The following is a 17,124-nucleotide window of genomic DNA, read 5'->3' on the forward strand; positions in this document are numbered from 1 at the left end:
AGAGGGTTCCTTTTTCTCCACACCCTCTCCAGCATTTATTGTTTGCAGATTTTTTGATGATGGCCATTCTGACTGGTGTGAGGTGATACCTCATTGTAGTCTGGATTTGCATTTCTCTAATGATTAGTGATGTTGAGCATCCTTTCATGTGTTTGTTGGCAATCTGTATATCTTCTTTGGAGAAATGTCTATTTAGGTCTTCTGCCCATTTTTGGACTGGGTTGTTTGGTTTTTTGATATTGAGCTGCATGAGCTGCTTGTAAATTTTGGAGATTGATCCTTTGTCAGTTGCTTCATTTCCAAATATTTTCTCCCATTCGTACAGCTTTAGATATTATAACTACCATTGAAAAAAAATTTAAAGTATACTATTATTCATTGAAATATTTTTATCAATGTAATTTTTAAAGCGTAGTATTCTCAAGGTTAAATTTCTTGCTTGATTTCATTATTTTTAAAACCATGGCAAAAGGAAAATAAACTAAAATTGCCATCAGATGTATTAGATCTTTGACAGATCATTATGTAATCTAGCATTTGACTTATATACGGTAGGCTTGATGAAGAGTGACAAATGAGGAAAGAGGAAAGGTCTCAGTGCATTTGTAGATAACATTTCTAGGTTTAGGTCTGTTAAAGGTACGATGTCTAGTTCTAGGCAGGTCATGCTGATTGCACATCTTATTAAATGGGAAGACTAATAATGTGGAAGGTCTTCCACAGCCACCTTTTCAAATAAGAAAATAATATCACCACAATTAAAAAAAAATAGCATTTGTTCATAAGGGAATTTTAATTACAGTTCCTAAAAGAATAAATAATACTTCGTCCAAAAACAAAAGTCACATCCAACATGACTTTAAAACAAAAGTGACTGTAACCATTTCTGTGCATGGGGAAATAAAAGGAAAGAATAAGGGTTTGATTTGCAGAATGCTTTTTTTCCTAGTTCCATAGCTTCAGGTTGCAAAATGCATGGTATTTTCCTTTGAAATTTTAATTGATATTTATGTATGATATACAGATATTTCTTGGTTACGGTAAGTTAGATCTTTTCATACAGTTTGAATTCTAGAGAAAAACCATCGTTTAAAACCTGATGTTTCTGCTTTTTTCTGTTTCTCATGTACCTTTTATGACACTATACTAGGTACTTTTTTTTAAAATTAATTAATTAATTTATTTATTTTTGGCTGTGTTGGGTCTTCATTTATGTGCGAGGGCTTTCTCCAGTTGCAGCAAGTGGGGGCCACTCTTCATCGCGGTGCGCGGGCCTCTCACTGTCGCGGCCTCTCTTGTTGCGGAGCACAAGCTCCAGATGCACAGGCTCAGTAGCTGTGGCTCACGGGCCTAGCTGCTCCGCGGTATGTGGGATCTTCCCAGACCAGGGCTCGAACCCGTGTCCCCTAGCATCGGCAGGCGGACTCGCAACCACTGCGCCACCAGGGAAGCCCTATACTAGGTACTTTTAAGGAGCTTACCATTTAATGTTACTAAGAATTCCTGACATTTGTGAAGAGCTTTACATTTTACAGAGTGTAGAATAATGAGGGCGGGAAAGGTTTCTTAAATACCCCTTGGTGTCTAGCGAGGGCGTCTGCACTGCGGTCTGATCAGCCGGACCGTGGACCGAACGTCCTCGCAGCCTTTTCTGCTGGGCGCCTCCCCTTCTCTCGCCACTAAGAATTTCAACATTTTTTATGCCAAAAATATGCTTTTGGGATCCATGTCTGTACTGGCTGGAGAAGGGGGTGTTGGGTCTATATCGAGGCCTCGTGTGCGTGAGCCCCCTGGTGCCCGTGACCAGTGTCCGCGGGGCAGTCGATCCGTCCACAACGACAGCCAGGACGCACTTCACAGCGAGGCCTAGGCAGGCGAGCGGCGGGGGCCGCGGCCAGGTGTGTCTCTGTTCAAGTCGCAAAGGCTGGGTACACGGAGGCTCGTTCCTCCGGGGCGCTTTCCGCCTGACCCGTGATGCTAACAAACAGGAAACTCCGTCTCCAAGCCACTTCGGAAACTGGGCTTTTCCTTCCGCGACAGGGGTCGCGCCCGGACAGGAAGCTGACCAGCCGCTCGCCCCTCGCCCTCGTGGCCCCGCCCCCGCCTCGGCCCCGCCTCCCGCGCGCGGCCCTGCCCCTGCCCCGGCCCCGCCCCCCGGCCGGGCATGCTCAGTGGGCCGGGTCGGGTTGGCAGGTTTGCGTGGCTGTCCGTGGTTGCCGGCGCCGGCTCAGCCCGCCGACGCCACGTCCAGTCGTTGCAGCTCGTTCCTGGGAAGTTACATGCGGAAGCGGCTCGCAGGGAGCCGGCAGGCGGGCCGCGGAGGGCTCGGTGCTGCCGAGCGTTGAGCGGGCGGGCCCGTGCCGGTGGCGGGGCTGCGGCCGCCGCGCTCGGAGGGAGGTGCCGGCCGGGCGCCCCCCGTGGGGAGCCCCGGGCGGGGCTGGCGCGGCGCGGACTTTTGTCCTAGTTGAGTCCCCTCCCCGTGGGCCGGGCCTTTCCGGCGCCCCCGCCCCGCTCGCTCCCGGGAGATGTTTATCTGGGCAGCTGCGTGAGGAGCCGGTGGCTGGCGGCGAGGAGTCTCGGGTCCGAGGAGTGTCGTGTGGCACCGGAGAGACAAGATGTCTGCCAGGGCCGCGGCCGCCAAGGTGCGCGCTTCGGGGCCCCGTTCCGCCGGGGGCCCGTCTCCCTCCTCCTGCGGGCTGGCTGCCGGGCCGGGGCCCGAGGAGCGGGCGGCCGGCCGGGGGTGGGGACGGCTGGGGCCCAGGCAGGTGCATCGCGGCGGCGTCGCTGGCAGTCCCCGGCTCATTCCTGCGCGGGGAGGGAGCAGGGCGGGCGGGAACGCGCAACAGGTCCCGCCGGGAAGCCGGGCGCGGGGAGCGGAGGTCGGGCCGGAGCCACCCCGGTGGGCGGCGGCTGCTGTCTTTGCCGGAGTGGTTGGTCCCTGGCGAAACCGTGTGGTTTCGATCTGATGTCACTGTCGCTGGTATGCGCGCGCCCGCGACAAGACATTGGGACGGCAAACACTCAGCCCGTGTGGAGTAGGTTGGAGTTTTGTTGTTTTAACTCTGTTTTATTTACTTAAGGAAACATTGAAAAAACTAATCTCTTTAACAGTTTTTAATAGTTTAGTTTGAATTAAACTTTCAGAAGTACCACAATATAACCTTAAAAATGGACAATTGGATGAACTCTAAACAATAAAAATTGGCAAAGACGTGTGGGTTCCTCAAAAAAGTAACACTTTTTCCTATCAATTTTTCCATGTGCTTTGAAGTATTATGCCATTTTCTCAGTGCTTTCAAACCAATTTGTATATGACATCAAAAAGCTGAAGTTCTTTTTTTTTAATACATTTATTTATTTTTAAAAATTTTTGACTGCGTTGGGTCTTTGTTGCGGTGCGCGGGCTTCTCATTGCGGTGGATTCTCTTGTTAGGGAGCACAGGCTCTAGGCACGTGGGCTCAGTAGTTGTGGCTTGCGGGCTCTAGAGCGCAGGCTCAGTAGTTGTGAGCCACGGGCTTAGTTGCTCCGAGGCATGTGGGATCTTCCCGGACCAGGGCTCGAACCCGTGTCCCCTGCATTGGTAGGTGGATTCTTAACCGCTGAACCACCAAGGAAGTTCCCTGAAGTTCTTAAAAATCAGTTAATATTCTCCTCTCCTTTTGTACATTTTAACTTTTTTCACCATAAAGTAGTACCTGCTCTTTCAAACGATTGCGGGAATACAGAAATGTGAAGAGTAAAAATCTTCTCCCTTAAAAATCAGTTCATTACTTCAAACAGTATCAAAGTGCCTACGCAGGTACTGGTTTGATTTTTTTGGTTTGTTTTTCTGTTTGAAATGTTTATTCATAGTATCTCGGACCAGGTATAATAAGGCCCTGGAGTTTCTGATCTCAAGACCTTGTTTTCTGGCTGGCAGAAGTTAGCGGATACATTTAGTAGTGAATAAATTCTTCTAAGGAATTTAGTGTTTTCTCTTTAAGAAAACTTTCATGTGTACCTTTTTGACCGTACACTGATTAAGAACAATCTAAAGATTTAGAATAAAAGGCAGAATTTCGCATGATTTTAAAATAAGCTTACATTATTTACTTTTTTTGGGAGGAAAGGCTTTGTTTCCATATTACAGAGAATGTCACTGTGTTCCTGCACTGTGATCTCTGGCACTTAATATACAAGACCACACACTCTAAAAAGGTTATTTCATGTATGGAGAGAAGTAAGTTTTCAGGAGATTGCCATGGTAAAATGATGATTTAGAAGGAGTCATACGTTTTCTCCTGAATCATGGTGTTGAGATTTTATGGCATATTGAAAAATGTCACTAGTTAAACATTACATTTTAGGGACGTTTGCATTCTTAAATATTTATGAGTAGAATGTCAGTTGAAAGCTTACTTTTCTGAAATGCTGTGTTATGGGGCCACCATTAAATCTTATGTAGAGCAAGGCAGGCTGTAAAAGATAGATGAAATGAAATAGTATTCAACCAACCAAGTCACGTTTAATTTTGTAAGGTGATTAAAATGCTTAATAAGAACCAGGCTGTGTACTCAATACTTTACGTATATTTTTGTTTCCTCCACTTCCCAGTTAAAAAAAAAAGTGAAGACATTAATTTTGCAGCTTGCATTTCTTGCTTTTAGCATAATAGTTTGTAGAACTCTTCTCAAAACCAGTACCTTTGATTCTATGTTCTTTGTAATGGTTGAATATTCTTCCATCCCATGAATATGCTGCAGGTCATTATTGCCTTACTGATAGACATTTAATTTGTTTCCAGGATTTTATTGTAATAAGTAGCCTTATATTTTTATATCTGCATTTATATAGTATTACTGTATGTCATATTCTTAAAAGTGGAATTTCTGGGTCAGAGGGTATGTGCACTTAAAATTCTGATATACGCCACTAAATCTTCCTCCAAAACGGTTGTACCTAGGAATAAATATAACAGTTGTTGGTAACTTACCTAATTTTAAAGGACATAAAACATCAGTAAATGAGATGAGAAAATATACTCTCTGACTGGGGGAGAGTGACTCTTGTAGAATATGCCAAATTTTCTAGAGTTGGTGTATAAATGTTAACACAATTCCAAATAGAATTCCAGTGCAGTATTGTAGAAAACTTGACATACTGATGAGAAAGCTTATCTGATAAAATAAATGGATGATAGCCGTGAAATTTTTGGAAAAAGAATACCTTATTAGAAAACCTAATGTGTTATAAATTCAAAGTAATTTGAGGCAGTCTTTTAGCTCAGGAATAGACATTGGAATCACAGAGTCCAGAAACATCTGTGTGTTTATGAGGTTTTAGTGATTATGATCGTCAGCATTTAATGTGTGTCAGCTATTGTTCTAAGTGCTTAACATGAATTAACTGATGTAGTTCTCAGTATCGATATGAAGTGAGCACTACTGTTATTCCCCAGTTTATGGATGAGGAGATTGAAACACAGAGAGATAAAGTACTTGCCTAAATTCACCTAGCCAGCAAGAGGGAGAATTGAGACTGCATGATAAAAATAACATGGAAGATTACTGGAGAAAGGATGGATTATTCAATAAATAGTGCTGGGACTGTTGGTTATCCTCTTTAAAAAAAAAAAAAAAAATTTTAGGCCCCCCCCCCCCCCGAAAAAAAAATCCAAATGAAATGTTTGAAAAAGTGCAAAGAAGATAAATCATAAAATACTAGAAGAAAGTGTAGGATGCTTTTTAAAAATATATACTTAAATTAGAAAGGGCTTCTCAGTGCATGGTATTAACTTAAGTAATAAAGGAAAAGTTCAGATATACATCTGAATTTGCAAACAGAATTACTAGTGTACCTGATATGAAATGATTCAAAAGTTGAAAACAGGAATTTGAGGGCGGTTCTCTGTCTCACCAAGGAATTGTTTAGTTATGTAAGAAAGTGATATGAATAATTGGGAACATTTCCATTTGTTGAATCACAGAAAGTGGCTGAAGCAAGTACAGTGGCTTCTGGATTTTTAAGCTGTTTCACTTCAGAGGAAGCAATAAAATGTAACATGTATGCTTATTAGATTTTGCTGCTTAAAAGTTTCCATTTTGTCTCAGGAACAGAATTTTTTTCGCCTGGTTGATTATTTGTAAAATTATAATGTAGTTTAGTATGGAAATTATTTACACCACTTCTTAGGAATTCATTTATAGTTATCAAATAAGGCACAATGAACTTTCCTTAACAGCTGAACATTTGAAAGTTAAAAACTGTAGAATAAAGCTAAATGAACAAAACTAATTACAAAATTAGTCCTTATAATAAGATAGGAATTGTGTCTTCAGTGGCTGTTATGACATAGTTTTAATTTTGGTACTTAGTGATTGGTATTTGCTTCATACTGCTTTAAAGGTAAATTAAAAACTCACTCTGTTTTAGTGATTGGTATTTGCTTTATACTGCTTTAAAGGTAAATTAAAAACTCACTCTGTTTTATGAGAATTCACTAATTGTGTGTACCAACGTTTATTGGGCTTCACTGTAGTAATATTTTTCTTTACCTGCCAAATTTGTACAATGTTTTTCACTAGAAATATTTTTATAGTATTTAAGGCAAAGACTTAATTTTTTATGTTAGTGTGTTTGACATGGTAGATGCTTGTGGTCAAACCTGTCATTTATGTGCTTGGTTGATAATCCTGACTGCATTTATAACTCTTAAGTTCATTTTAGGACAGCTCCATTAGGTACTTTTCAAATCTACAGTGCTTACCCACTAGTGAGTGATAGTGGAGGTCAGCCATCCACACCAACAAATAATGAGGTTAAAACCGATCTGTGGCTTTGAGAGCTGTAATGTAGTATATATAGTACTGTTTCCTGTTTGGTTTGAAAGAGAAAGATTACAGTAGTTTCACTCCTTTTTTTTTTTTTTTCTGGTAACAATGTACTGGCTCTGACTTTTACTTGCTCTTTAATCTTTTCTCTATTTAGAGACCAAATGTAAACTCAGTACAGTTCTAAGAATAAAACTGAGTATAAACAAGACAGATCACCAAGCTGCTAAGGAGAGTGTCATTAAAAATAATAATTTTGGTGACAAAATTGGAAGTGTAATCCTGTTTATTGACATAGTTCTGACATGATAAAAATTCAATCTAATGAAAGACTACGAGTCCGGCTGTAAATCCACGTGTGGTGCCACTGGTCCCTGGCCGCCCAGCCACAGCTTACTGCAGGCTCCATGCCAGTCACGCACTCAGGGTCGAGCACTGATGGAACGTGGTAGGGCTGGATACCAGCCATGGGACAAGCAGAGTTATTTTTTATTCGTAGAGTTTTTGATCAAATGTTAAATAAGATTAAAAGATAGTTTATGTCTAGTATGATATTTCTGAAATATTTGACTAGAACTTGCTTTGCATCTCTGAATTTTTGAAAGACAATCTTGAAAAACCTCCTTAGCTTAACTTTTAATCTTGTAGAAAGAGACAGTTAGAACAGTTTACCAAGTTTTGAATTTAATCTGAAATTGGTCTGTTTCAGTATAGTATTTCTAATATAAGCCAGCAATAAAAATAGGCCTTTTGCTACTGCTGACCTAGAGTGCTTCCTAATTTATTTATTGCAGAGAAGAGTGGCTTCAGGTTGCTTCTTTATGGGTTAGCCAGGTGCTTGATTTCCGTGCCTTCCTAAACAGATACATTCTTAATAATGAGAAGTGTGCGGTGAGTTCATGGGTAGGGAATTTCATGTTATATCCTAAAAATGTGTGAAAATAATGGACTGAATGATCGGCTGTCCCACAGAGTACTGTTTTAATATGAGGAAACCAATGTTGCCAAAATTCATACCACAAAATACCATTTGAGATTTAATAACAAGCCCTGTTACATATGTAGTGTTAATACTGAATCTCAGAAAGCCCTTAACTTTGGGATAGATCAAAAGGTATGTTTTAATTTGTGTTGTAGGTGCATTTCAGTATATATTAGAACAGTCTTAACTCTTTCATGCTGGTAGAATGCTGGGAAGTGAGTTGATTGGTGAGTGACCTCATTCTAGTTTATCATGCCCAGAAGAGAGGTGAAAACTGGAATGAATATTACTTTGCATGGATGCTAATTAGGAACATAAGATTAGCATATTCCTGGCTTGATTAAAAAAATTTTTTTTGATTTGCTGAAGTATTTTTTTGTTTTTTTTAAAAAATAGTGTACATTCCCAAAGAGTGAAAGTTCATTTTTTTCTTGGTTATTGTAGGCATTTTCACTCTTTCGAATTGTTGCTAGTAATCTTTTGGGTTTGTACACAGTTTCTGATAACTGAATTAAACTTAATTTATGATTGTTCTCTTAATTCAATACATAATGCTAAAATTCAGGAGGTTATCAGTAATGAGATTCTTTTTGTTAGTTCAGCAAGCATTTATTGAGCACACTTTGTTTTGGATCCCTGTCCTCTAAAGGCTTATAGGTTTTAGCTGCCCTGTATTGTAATAATCAGTTGTGAGATGTGTAATTCATTTTTAAGATCCAAAGAATTTGAGTTTTTATTCTTAAAATAAAAGCACACTTCAGGTCATCTTATAAGAGCATAGCACTCTGCTGTGCTTTTTTGGTTGGGGAAGGTGGTAGAATCCCATCTAGAGCCTGGGCTTACTGTAACACATGAGTTTCTGCATTTTCCCTTGTTAATTTTAAAAAAAAACGTTTCAACTGAATCTGGATACATTGACGCGTTTGGTAAATGTCTAAATAGGAGAAGAAGGTTAAGAATTATAAAATAATTAGAATTTATTTATATACTTATAACTCCTTGAATATACTGACATGGGAAATGGACAGTAAGCTGGCTGTTACTATTATACTTAGGGTCTAGCCAGTTGTTAAATATGTAACAATTTGGATTTTTGAAACTGTATTCTATATTTAACAGATAGTCACTGCTGGCCTAGTATGAACCAGGCACTGTTCTAGGTGCTAGAAATAGAGCAGTGAACACATCACTGTGCTGTACTTGTGGACCATTTTAATGGTGTGGGCAGAAAGCAACAAATAAAATACTGTAAATAAAATGATGATGAGCACCTAGAATCCCTAACAGGCCATTTCTGGATCATAACTTGCTTTCCCCAAAGATTATAAATATCTTGTCTTCTATATTACTTATTTTCTAGTTTTTCTGTATAATTTTACCACTTACGCATTCCATAAACACTGGTTTTGCCTGTGAACTTTACACAAACAGGATCTTCTGGTGTGGACTCTTGTATATGGCTTCTCTTGCTCATTGTTGTGTCTGTGAGACGATGGACATTGTGGGTGACTAGTTCATTAGCTGTCATTATATTTGTGGGTGAAATTCGTAGTCTTCCATTTTAGGAGGGCTTACTGTCAGATTGGCTTCTGGAAGAAGTAGTTTGAATTAGACTTTTATGGGTTTTGGGGGGAAAATGTTGTATACTTGTCTGAGGGGCAAGAATTAGATAAGTGTATTGGCTAGGCATTGGGACACTAACAACTGTGAAAAATAGGGAGCTGCTTTTGGTGTTCATATGATGTTTACCTTGAAAAGTCAGTTTTAATTTTGAGAGCTTTTTATGACTTAAAATACATTACCTTAAAGTGTATTTTCATAGGTATCCATTTACCTGACACTGATCAGACCAGTGAAAGCCCTGATGGGGAGAAATTTGTGGTTCGGCAAAAACAAGTAAACACAAGTGTACTTTTCAAAGTATAATTGTAAGAAATCTTTCCCAGTGGTGTCATGTAAAGAAACTTTGGAAGATTTATTTACTGTTTTTCTTTTTTCTTTTTTTTAAATAAATTTATTCATTTATTTTTGGCTCTGTTGGGTCTTTGTTGCTGCGCGAGTTGCAGTGAGCGGGGGCTACTCTTCATTGTGGTGCAGGCTTCTCATTGCGGTGGCGGGCTTCAGTAGTTGTGGCTCGTGGGCTCTAGAGCACAGGCTCAGTAGTTGTGGTGTATGGGCTTAGTTGCTCTGAGACATGTGGGATCTTCCCAGACCAGGTCTCGAACCTGTGTTCCCTGCATTGGCAGGCAGATTTTTAACCACTGCACCACCAGCAAGTCCCTATTGTTTTTCTTTTTTAAACAGTGGTACATGTTGGAGTATTTAATTAAACATATACCAACCCATATTTTGATGCTGTATTTCCTATAAAGTCAGAAGACTGTGGCCATGGCAAGCAGATTTACATCCTAGTTGTAAATATGAGAAATGTGTATTAATAATAAATAATAGCCTCCTAATACAGAGTGCTGATTCTGTGACGATACTAAGCTAGCTGTTTTATGTGCATTGTCTCATCTGATCTTAACAATTGTGGTAGGTACTCTTGTGACCTCTGTTTCATAGGTGAGGAATCTGAGGTTAAATTTACTGCTCTGGCTAATGACTCACTTGCTTCTAGGTTTTATAATTCACACATGCACATGCTTTTACGTTCATGTGCTGTAAGGAGTGTCAAGGAGACGAGTATGGAATGGTTTTAGGTGTTAGGTGAGTCGTGACTCATATGAGAGCAGGAAGAGAGGGTGCTGTGGGGTCAGAGAGCAGGAGCTCCTCTGAAGGAGGCCAAGATTGCCCCGCCCCAGCTGATTGCTGCTGGTGGCGAAGACAGCGGGCTGGATCTTCCCGTTTTTTTCCAGAACTGGTTGTAAATCCAGATTTTATGTAAATTACCTTGACTTACATGTTGGGAGCTGACTTCGTTTTTTATACCTTTTTATTGTGAAACGTAACACCTATGTAAAAGAGCAGAAAGCACATGTACATTAATGAATTATGACAAAGTGAACACCCATGTAAACACCACCCAGGTCAAGGAGTAGAATATTGGCAGCTCTTCAGCTTCCTACATTGCCCTCTACCTGATAACCTTATCCTGCCAGTGAGCCACTGTCCCGACAGTAAGACCAATGTGTTAGGATCTTCCTGCCAGCACCATTCTTTCCCCAAGACAGCCACTATTCTGACTTTATGTTTTTAAAATTCATGTGTTGTTGCATCATGAATTCATTCATGTTCATTGCTGTTTAGTATTTTATTGTGTGAATGTACTGCGGTTTATTTATTCTACCATTGATGGGCATTTGGGTTGTTTACTACTTTGGGCTATTAAGAATAATGCTTCCACTATTAAAATGAACACTTGTTCATCTTGGTGAACATGTGCACGTTTTTCTCTAAGGTGTATTTGGGGACGGAATTGCTGCTGGATTGTTTAGTGTGTCTTCACTTTCAGTAGACGATGTCTTCTGCGAAGAGATTATACCAAGTTACACTTGTCATCATCAGTGAATGAGAGTTTCTGTTGCTCTGCATTTTGACCAATACTTGGTATTAGCAGACACTTTTAGCCCTTTCTGGTTGGTCTTTAGTGAATCTCATTGGAGATTTTAATTTGCATTTTTTGACTAGATGAAGTTGAGCAACTTTGCATGTTTATGCCCTGTTTGAGTCTATTGTCTCTTTTTCTTTGGGATTATCTTCTTATTGATTTGCTTTGTATTATTTATTTATTTTTTTGGATAAAAGCTAGTTGATTATATGTATTGTAGGTATATTTTCCAATGTGGTAGTTCTCTTAATGGTCTTTTGATGAATACAAGCTCTTCATTTGAATGTGGTCTGAGTGTAGTGACACAAGAGAAAGGCCAGCAAGGGAATAGAGAGTTTCCAGAGAGGGACCTGTCTGTTGGTAGGCCAGACCCTGCACAGAGAGAGGTCAAGCAATATAAGAACTGAAAAGTTTTATCATTGAATAACCCTAAGTCTTTGTTACTTTATTACGTGAGTTTAGGCTCTGGAATCTGCATCTTGAGTCTACCAGTTAATACTGTGTTGTCATCTGTACAGCTCAGATGATCACAGTATACTCAGGGACCCATCTCAGGGTGGTTGTACACTCAGCACAGTGCCCAGAACAGGGTGAGCTGTTAATGTTGGCTGTATCTTTTAATAAAAACATTTTAAGTGAAGCCCACCTTAATATCAGGGAAGAGGTGTATAGGAATTATGGTATTTCTGTGTATGTGCACTCTTAAAACATTTACTTACTTTACATATTTAGGTATGTATGTATTTATTTGATACTGGACAAAGGTTAGTTGAGTCCCAGACCAGCAAGATGTGTTGTGGTGTCAGAGAAAGTCCTTGAGCTCCCGAGATACTTTCGAAAATTTTATTACAGTAGTATTAAGTAAGAGGTGCACTCTTTTGTCTGACGAATTAGGGAATAGAGACTAAAGACTACTCCTACTCTAGTGCACCTGGTTCAGTTGGGCTACCTATCTGATAGGGTGAATGACCTGACCGATTAGCAGATTCTGTTTAGTTCTTAACTCCTGAGCACCTCGTATCTTTCCACTCGTTCCATGGGTACTTCCTACCATTTACATCCCCCCTCCCTCCAAAACAGATATATACACACATACACACATTCTGTTCTTCTCTTTGTACTCCTGTAATAGCCTCCTAAGTAGTATCATACCCCTTCTTGTCCCTTGCAGTCTGTCTTTTTAAAACGATCTTCTCAAAATTCAAGTTTGATTAGTACTCCCTTTCCCTGTGCCCCAGTACGCATGCTCATTCTAAAACTCCTAGGCTTCTTAATTGACTTCAGAAGTAAAAGACCAAAATCCATAATATGATCAGTAAGCTGCTACAGGATTATTTGACCCCTACCTACCGCTCTAGCCTCACCTTGCATCTTTTCCCCCCTCTTGGTCTCTGTTCTCAACCTGTGCTGTCCTCATTTTAGTTCCTAGCGGGTACTGAACTTCCTGCCAGGTTTGTCTTTGAGTTCCTCTCACGGCACTCATTCTTTTCTTTGTAGTATTTATTTAAGCCTGTGATAATATATTCAGTTGTGACATTTTTTTTTTTTTTTTTTTTTTTTTTTTTTTTTTTTTGGTACTTCTCACCCCCCACCCCCCAGTCTGGAACCAGACTCTGTGTAGATCTTTCTTGACGTCCTTGGTTGTAGAAGAGCTGTTCTGCCAGAGTCTCCAGGTCATTTTCAGCAAGAGTTGCTCCACACGTAGTTGTATTTTTTTTGCGATATGTGGGCCTCTCACTGTCGTGGCCTTTCCCGTTGCCGGACGCGCAAGCTCAGCGGCCATGGCTCACGGGCCCAGCCACTCCGCGGCATGTGGGATCCTCCCGGACCGGGGCACGAACCCGTATCCCCTGCATCGGCAGGCGGACTCTCAACCACTGCGCCACCAGGGAGGCCCCAGTTGCGACATTTTTTGATCATCCATTTCTGCCATTAGACTGTAAGCTCCATGAGAACAAAGGTCATCTTGGTATGTCCTGTCATCGCAGAGCTTAACAAAGTGTCTAGCTTATAATAAACTCAAATATTGTTTGAATTAACATGAAAAGTGCTTTCCTACGCTAGGGCTCTTGCACATGCTGTTTTCTCTACCTGGAAAGCTTCCCCCCACTTCTGTCCCTCATTCACCCAGCATCTGTGCCAATTTTTTTTTTTTGACAAGTGCTTATCAACCTATTAAAAGTTGATTTCAGCATTTGCAGTGGTGACTTCAGCCCTGACTTCTGGCTCAGTGTTGATGGAGGTAATCTGCTTAACCATTTCAGGACTGTGCAAGTCAGTGAGTCGCTGTGGAGCCTCTTCTGAAAACCATCCCAAGTCTTAGAACCTTCACCACCAGGAATTTTCCTTGTAGCTATTCTCAGAGTCTTGGTATACATCTGAACCGGTCCTTTCACTTTGAGATGCTTTTCCTTTGTGCCTCTGGTCAAGTCAGTGATGAGGCTGGTGAAGATGATTGTAATTCCCTGAACTGCCAAGTCTGGTCCCACAGGTCCTTCCCGCATTTTGCTGCGGCTGCAACTGGGCTTCCTGCCTGCCTTGTTCCTCAGCCAGAGCAGGCAGAGCTCTGAGGACCTGTCTTCCTCAGATAGCCATGTCCCAATACTAAACCTCGAGAACCTTGTCCTGAGCCCAGAAAACAGTTCAGAACTCTGCTTTAAGCTCCCTGTGCTTTACCTGTATTTCACTGTACAAAAACTTGTACTTATTTGTCTGCTGCTTATTTGATTAAAATCTGACGTCCCTCCTGGACCAGAGGCACCGTTTTCACTCTTTTGCTCACTTACTGGTAATAGACCAGGTTACATTCAGCCAAGAAACTCCCAGAAGGTCCTAGTGCATCTCCAGGACTTGCTGCACTTATCTTTCCTGGAAGGGGAGGCAGCTGCTGAGGAGCCAGCCCACGGAAACTTTGCATAATGGCCTGGCATCTTGGTCGTAGGATTCTTAGTTTGGGTCTTTTCTAGATTCAGTAATTAACTTGTAGTCCCCTCAGTTGCCTTCCTTTTTTTTAAGTGGAAAAAGTTCGAGCCCATACAGAAGTATATGAGGCGTGTAATGAATCCCCATGCTAGCCTCACAGGTCCAGTCGTCAGTTTACGGCCAGTCTTGTTCCATCTGTACTTCTACCCATTGTATTCTTTCTCCCCCGTTATTCTGAAGCAAACACCAGACATGTCTTTTCATCTAATATTTGAGTATATATCTCTAAAAGATAAGAACTCTTTTTTTAAAAAAAATAACTATATTACTATTATCACACTTTAAAAACAAACTGTAAATTAAAAAATCCACCATTTAGTCAATGTAGTTTCTAATTATCTTAAGTATCAACTTCTGTTTTCAATATATTTAAGAAAAAACAGGATCCAAATAAGTCCTCCCATTGTGATTGTTTGGTGTGTCTCCTAAGTCTCTTAGACTGTAAGATTCTCCCATCTGGCTCTGGCTCTGGCCTCTCCACCCACGGTGCAGTTTTATTGGTGAAGAACAGAATTGTTTGTCCTATGCAATTTCTTGGTCTGGATTTTCCCTGTCATAGTTACAATGTTTCTTGCCCTCTGTGTTTCCTGAAAATTGGTGATTAGAGCCAGTGCAGTTCTAATAGAAATATCATATGAGCCACATACATGATTTAAATTTTGTTAACCACATCAAAAAGTTTAACAGGTGAAAATAATTTTAATATTTTATTTGTGCATATATCCAATATATTATCATTTTAACTGTGACAGTCCTTCTGGTTTCTCAGTCTTCTCCTGTCTTTTATGACTTGGACACTTTCAGTGAACACCGGTCAGTTATTTTTTAGAATGTTTCCATTTGGGTTTGTCTGGTGTTGTCTCATGATTGGATTGAGGTTATGCATCAGATTAAGAAAGGGTATGTGATATTTATGTTTTATTACTGGTGTGATAACCTTGAACATTTGGTGAGGTACTTACTGTTTTTCCCTTTGTAATTGATAAATATCTTGGGCAAGATACTTCGAGATTGTTTCTCTTCAAACTTTTGCCCACTGGTTATACTCTTTGATCTTGCCTGCAGCAGTTATTATGATGTTTTTTCCCTAAAATAGTGATCTTGTATTTCTCTCATTTCTTCCACATTCCTTTGTAAGGAAGAGCTGCCCCTTCTTCCTCATGTATCTAGTTATCTGTACGTGTATGTTTTAAACCATGGGTTTATATGGACGCCATGATTCCTATCCAGCACTCTTCATTCTCTTGTAACTTCTTTCTCTGACAGTGAGAAATCAGCTCATTGTCTACAGTATATTCAGTTATTTGTTTAATCCTCATGTACCTGTCCAGTATTAGCAGATTGTTAACCCATCCTATCCTTCTGAGAAACAGATTGACTTAACTCAAGTACAGTGTTTGTGTACAGTTCTTTGTGTCTTTAACATTACAGTATCCAGTCAGAATAGTGTTTTCCACAGTTACTTAGCTGAGTGTTTTTCTGCCCATCCTCTTCGCTTGTGGTATTTATTTGTAATAGATAGGTTTATCTGTTACTGTTTGTATTCCATTATGGTTCCCACCTCCTCATCCTGGTTAATTTTAATTATTTATTTGTTATTTTGGGGTATGTGAAATGTTACTGTAGTTCAGTGTTGCAAAGAAATAGCATTCCTTCCTCAGTCTTACCACCCTCTCCCTTCCACCCCTTTCCTACTTACTCTGTAAGCAATTTCTTTAGTTTCTGGTTTATCATTTCTATATTTCTTTTGCACAGATGAGCAGATACATGTATATAGTCTTATATTCCCTTCTTTCCTTCATGAAGGGTGGAATACTATTGATATTTGTGCACTTTGCTTTATTCATTTAACGATCTGTCTTTGAAATTGCTCCATGTCGGTACATAGAGATCTTCCATTTTTCATGGCTGCATAGTACTCCGCTCTGTGATGTGCTGTAATTTATTCATCCGTTCTCCCAAGTTTGGTCATACAGGTTGTTCCCAGTATTGTAGTTACAAACATTGCTACCATGAATACCTGGTACGTATGTATAGTCACATTGTTGGAGGTTTATCTTCAGGACAGATGTCCTAGGAGTGGGATCTCTGGGTCAGAAGGTTAGGTACACATTCAGTTTTGTTAGGTATTGCCAGATTTACTTTTTTTTTTTTTTTTTTTTTCTTTGGGCAATAAAAATGTTGCGGTACACGGGCCCCTCACTGTTGTGGCCTCTCCCGTTGCGGAGCACAGGCTCCAGACGTGCAGGCTCAGCAGCCATGGCTCATGGGCCCAGCCACTCGGTGGTATGTGGGATCTTCCCGGACCGGGGCACGAACCCGTGTTCCCTGCATCGGCAGGCGGACTCTCAACCACTGCACCACCAGGGAAGCCCCAGTATTGCCAGATATACCTCCAGAAAGGCAGGATGAATTTGCATTTCCCCTGGAAATATTTGTGAGTGAATATAGCCTCACAGTCTTGCCCTTCAACTGCTTTGGCAGGTGAGAAATGGCATATTGGTGTTATTTTAATTTGCATTTCTCTAATTTTGACTGAGTTTGAACATTTTTTCAAATCTTAATATCCTTTTTGTGATGTATTTTTCCCCATTTTTCTACTGAATTTTTTCTGCAGGTTTTGATTTCTTTATGTTTTAGAGATATTGGCTCTCATGGTGTATCTTGCAGTTTTCTTAAGACTTTGTTTATGGTGTTTTGTATTTGTGTTTCTTTTTTTGGTCAAGCAGACATTTAAAATTTTTTACGTACTTTGTTTTATTTCTGTTAGACTTTGAGTTATGCGTAGAAAGTCTTTCCC

General features: G+C 40.5%; 1 protein-coding gene across 1 annotated transcript in view; it reads left to right on the forward strand.

The window, feature by feature from the left end:
• The first annotated feature begins 1,974 nt into the window (after positions 1-1,974).
• The window catches only part of TJP1 (tight junction protein 1), a 116,470-nt gene continuing 101,320 nt past the window's right edge, over positions 1,975-17,124 (forward strand). Inside the window, exons 1-2 of the mRNA XM_007450273.1 lie at positions 1,975-3,035; positions 5,396-5,474. Coding sequence (XP_007450335.1) covers positions 1,975-3,035; positions 5,396-5,474 — 1,140 coding nt within the window. The remainder of the gene's footprint in view (positions 3,036-5,395; positions 5,475-17,124) is intronic.

Source organism: Lipotes vexillifer, unplaced genomic scaffold (assembly GCF_000442215.2).
Source record: "Lipotes vexillifer unplaced genomic scaffold, Lipotes_vexillifer_v1.1 scaffold688, whole genome shotgun sequence".
Classification (NCBI taxonomy): Eukaryota; Metazoa; Chordata; class Mammalia; order Artiodactyla; family Lipotidae; genus Lipotes; species Lipotes vexillifer.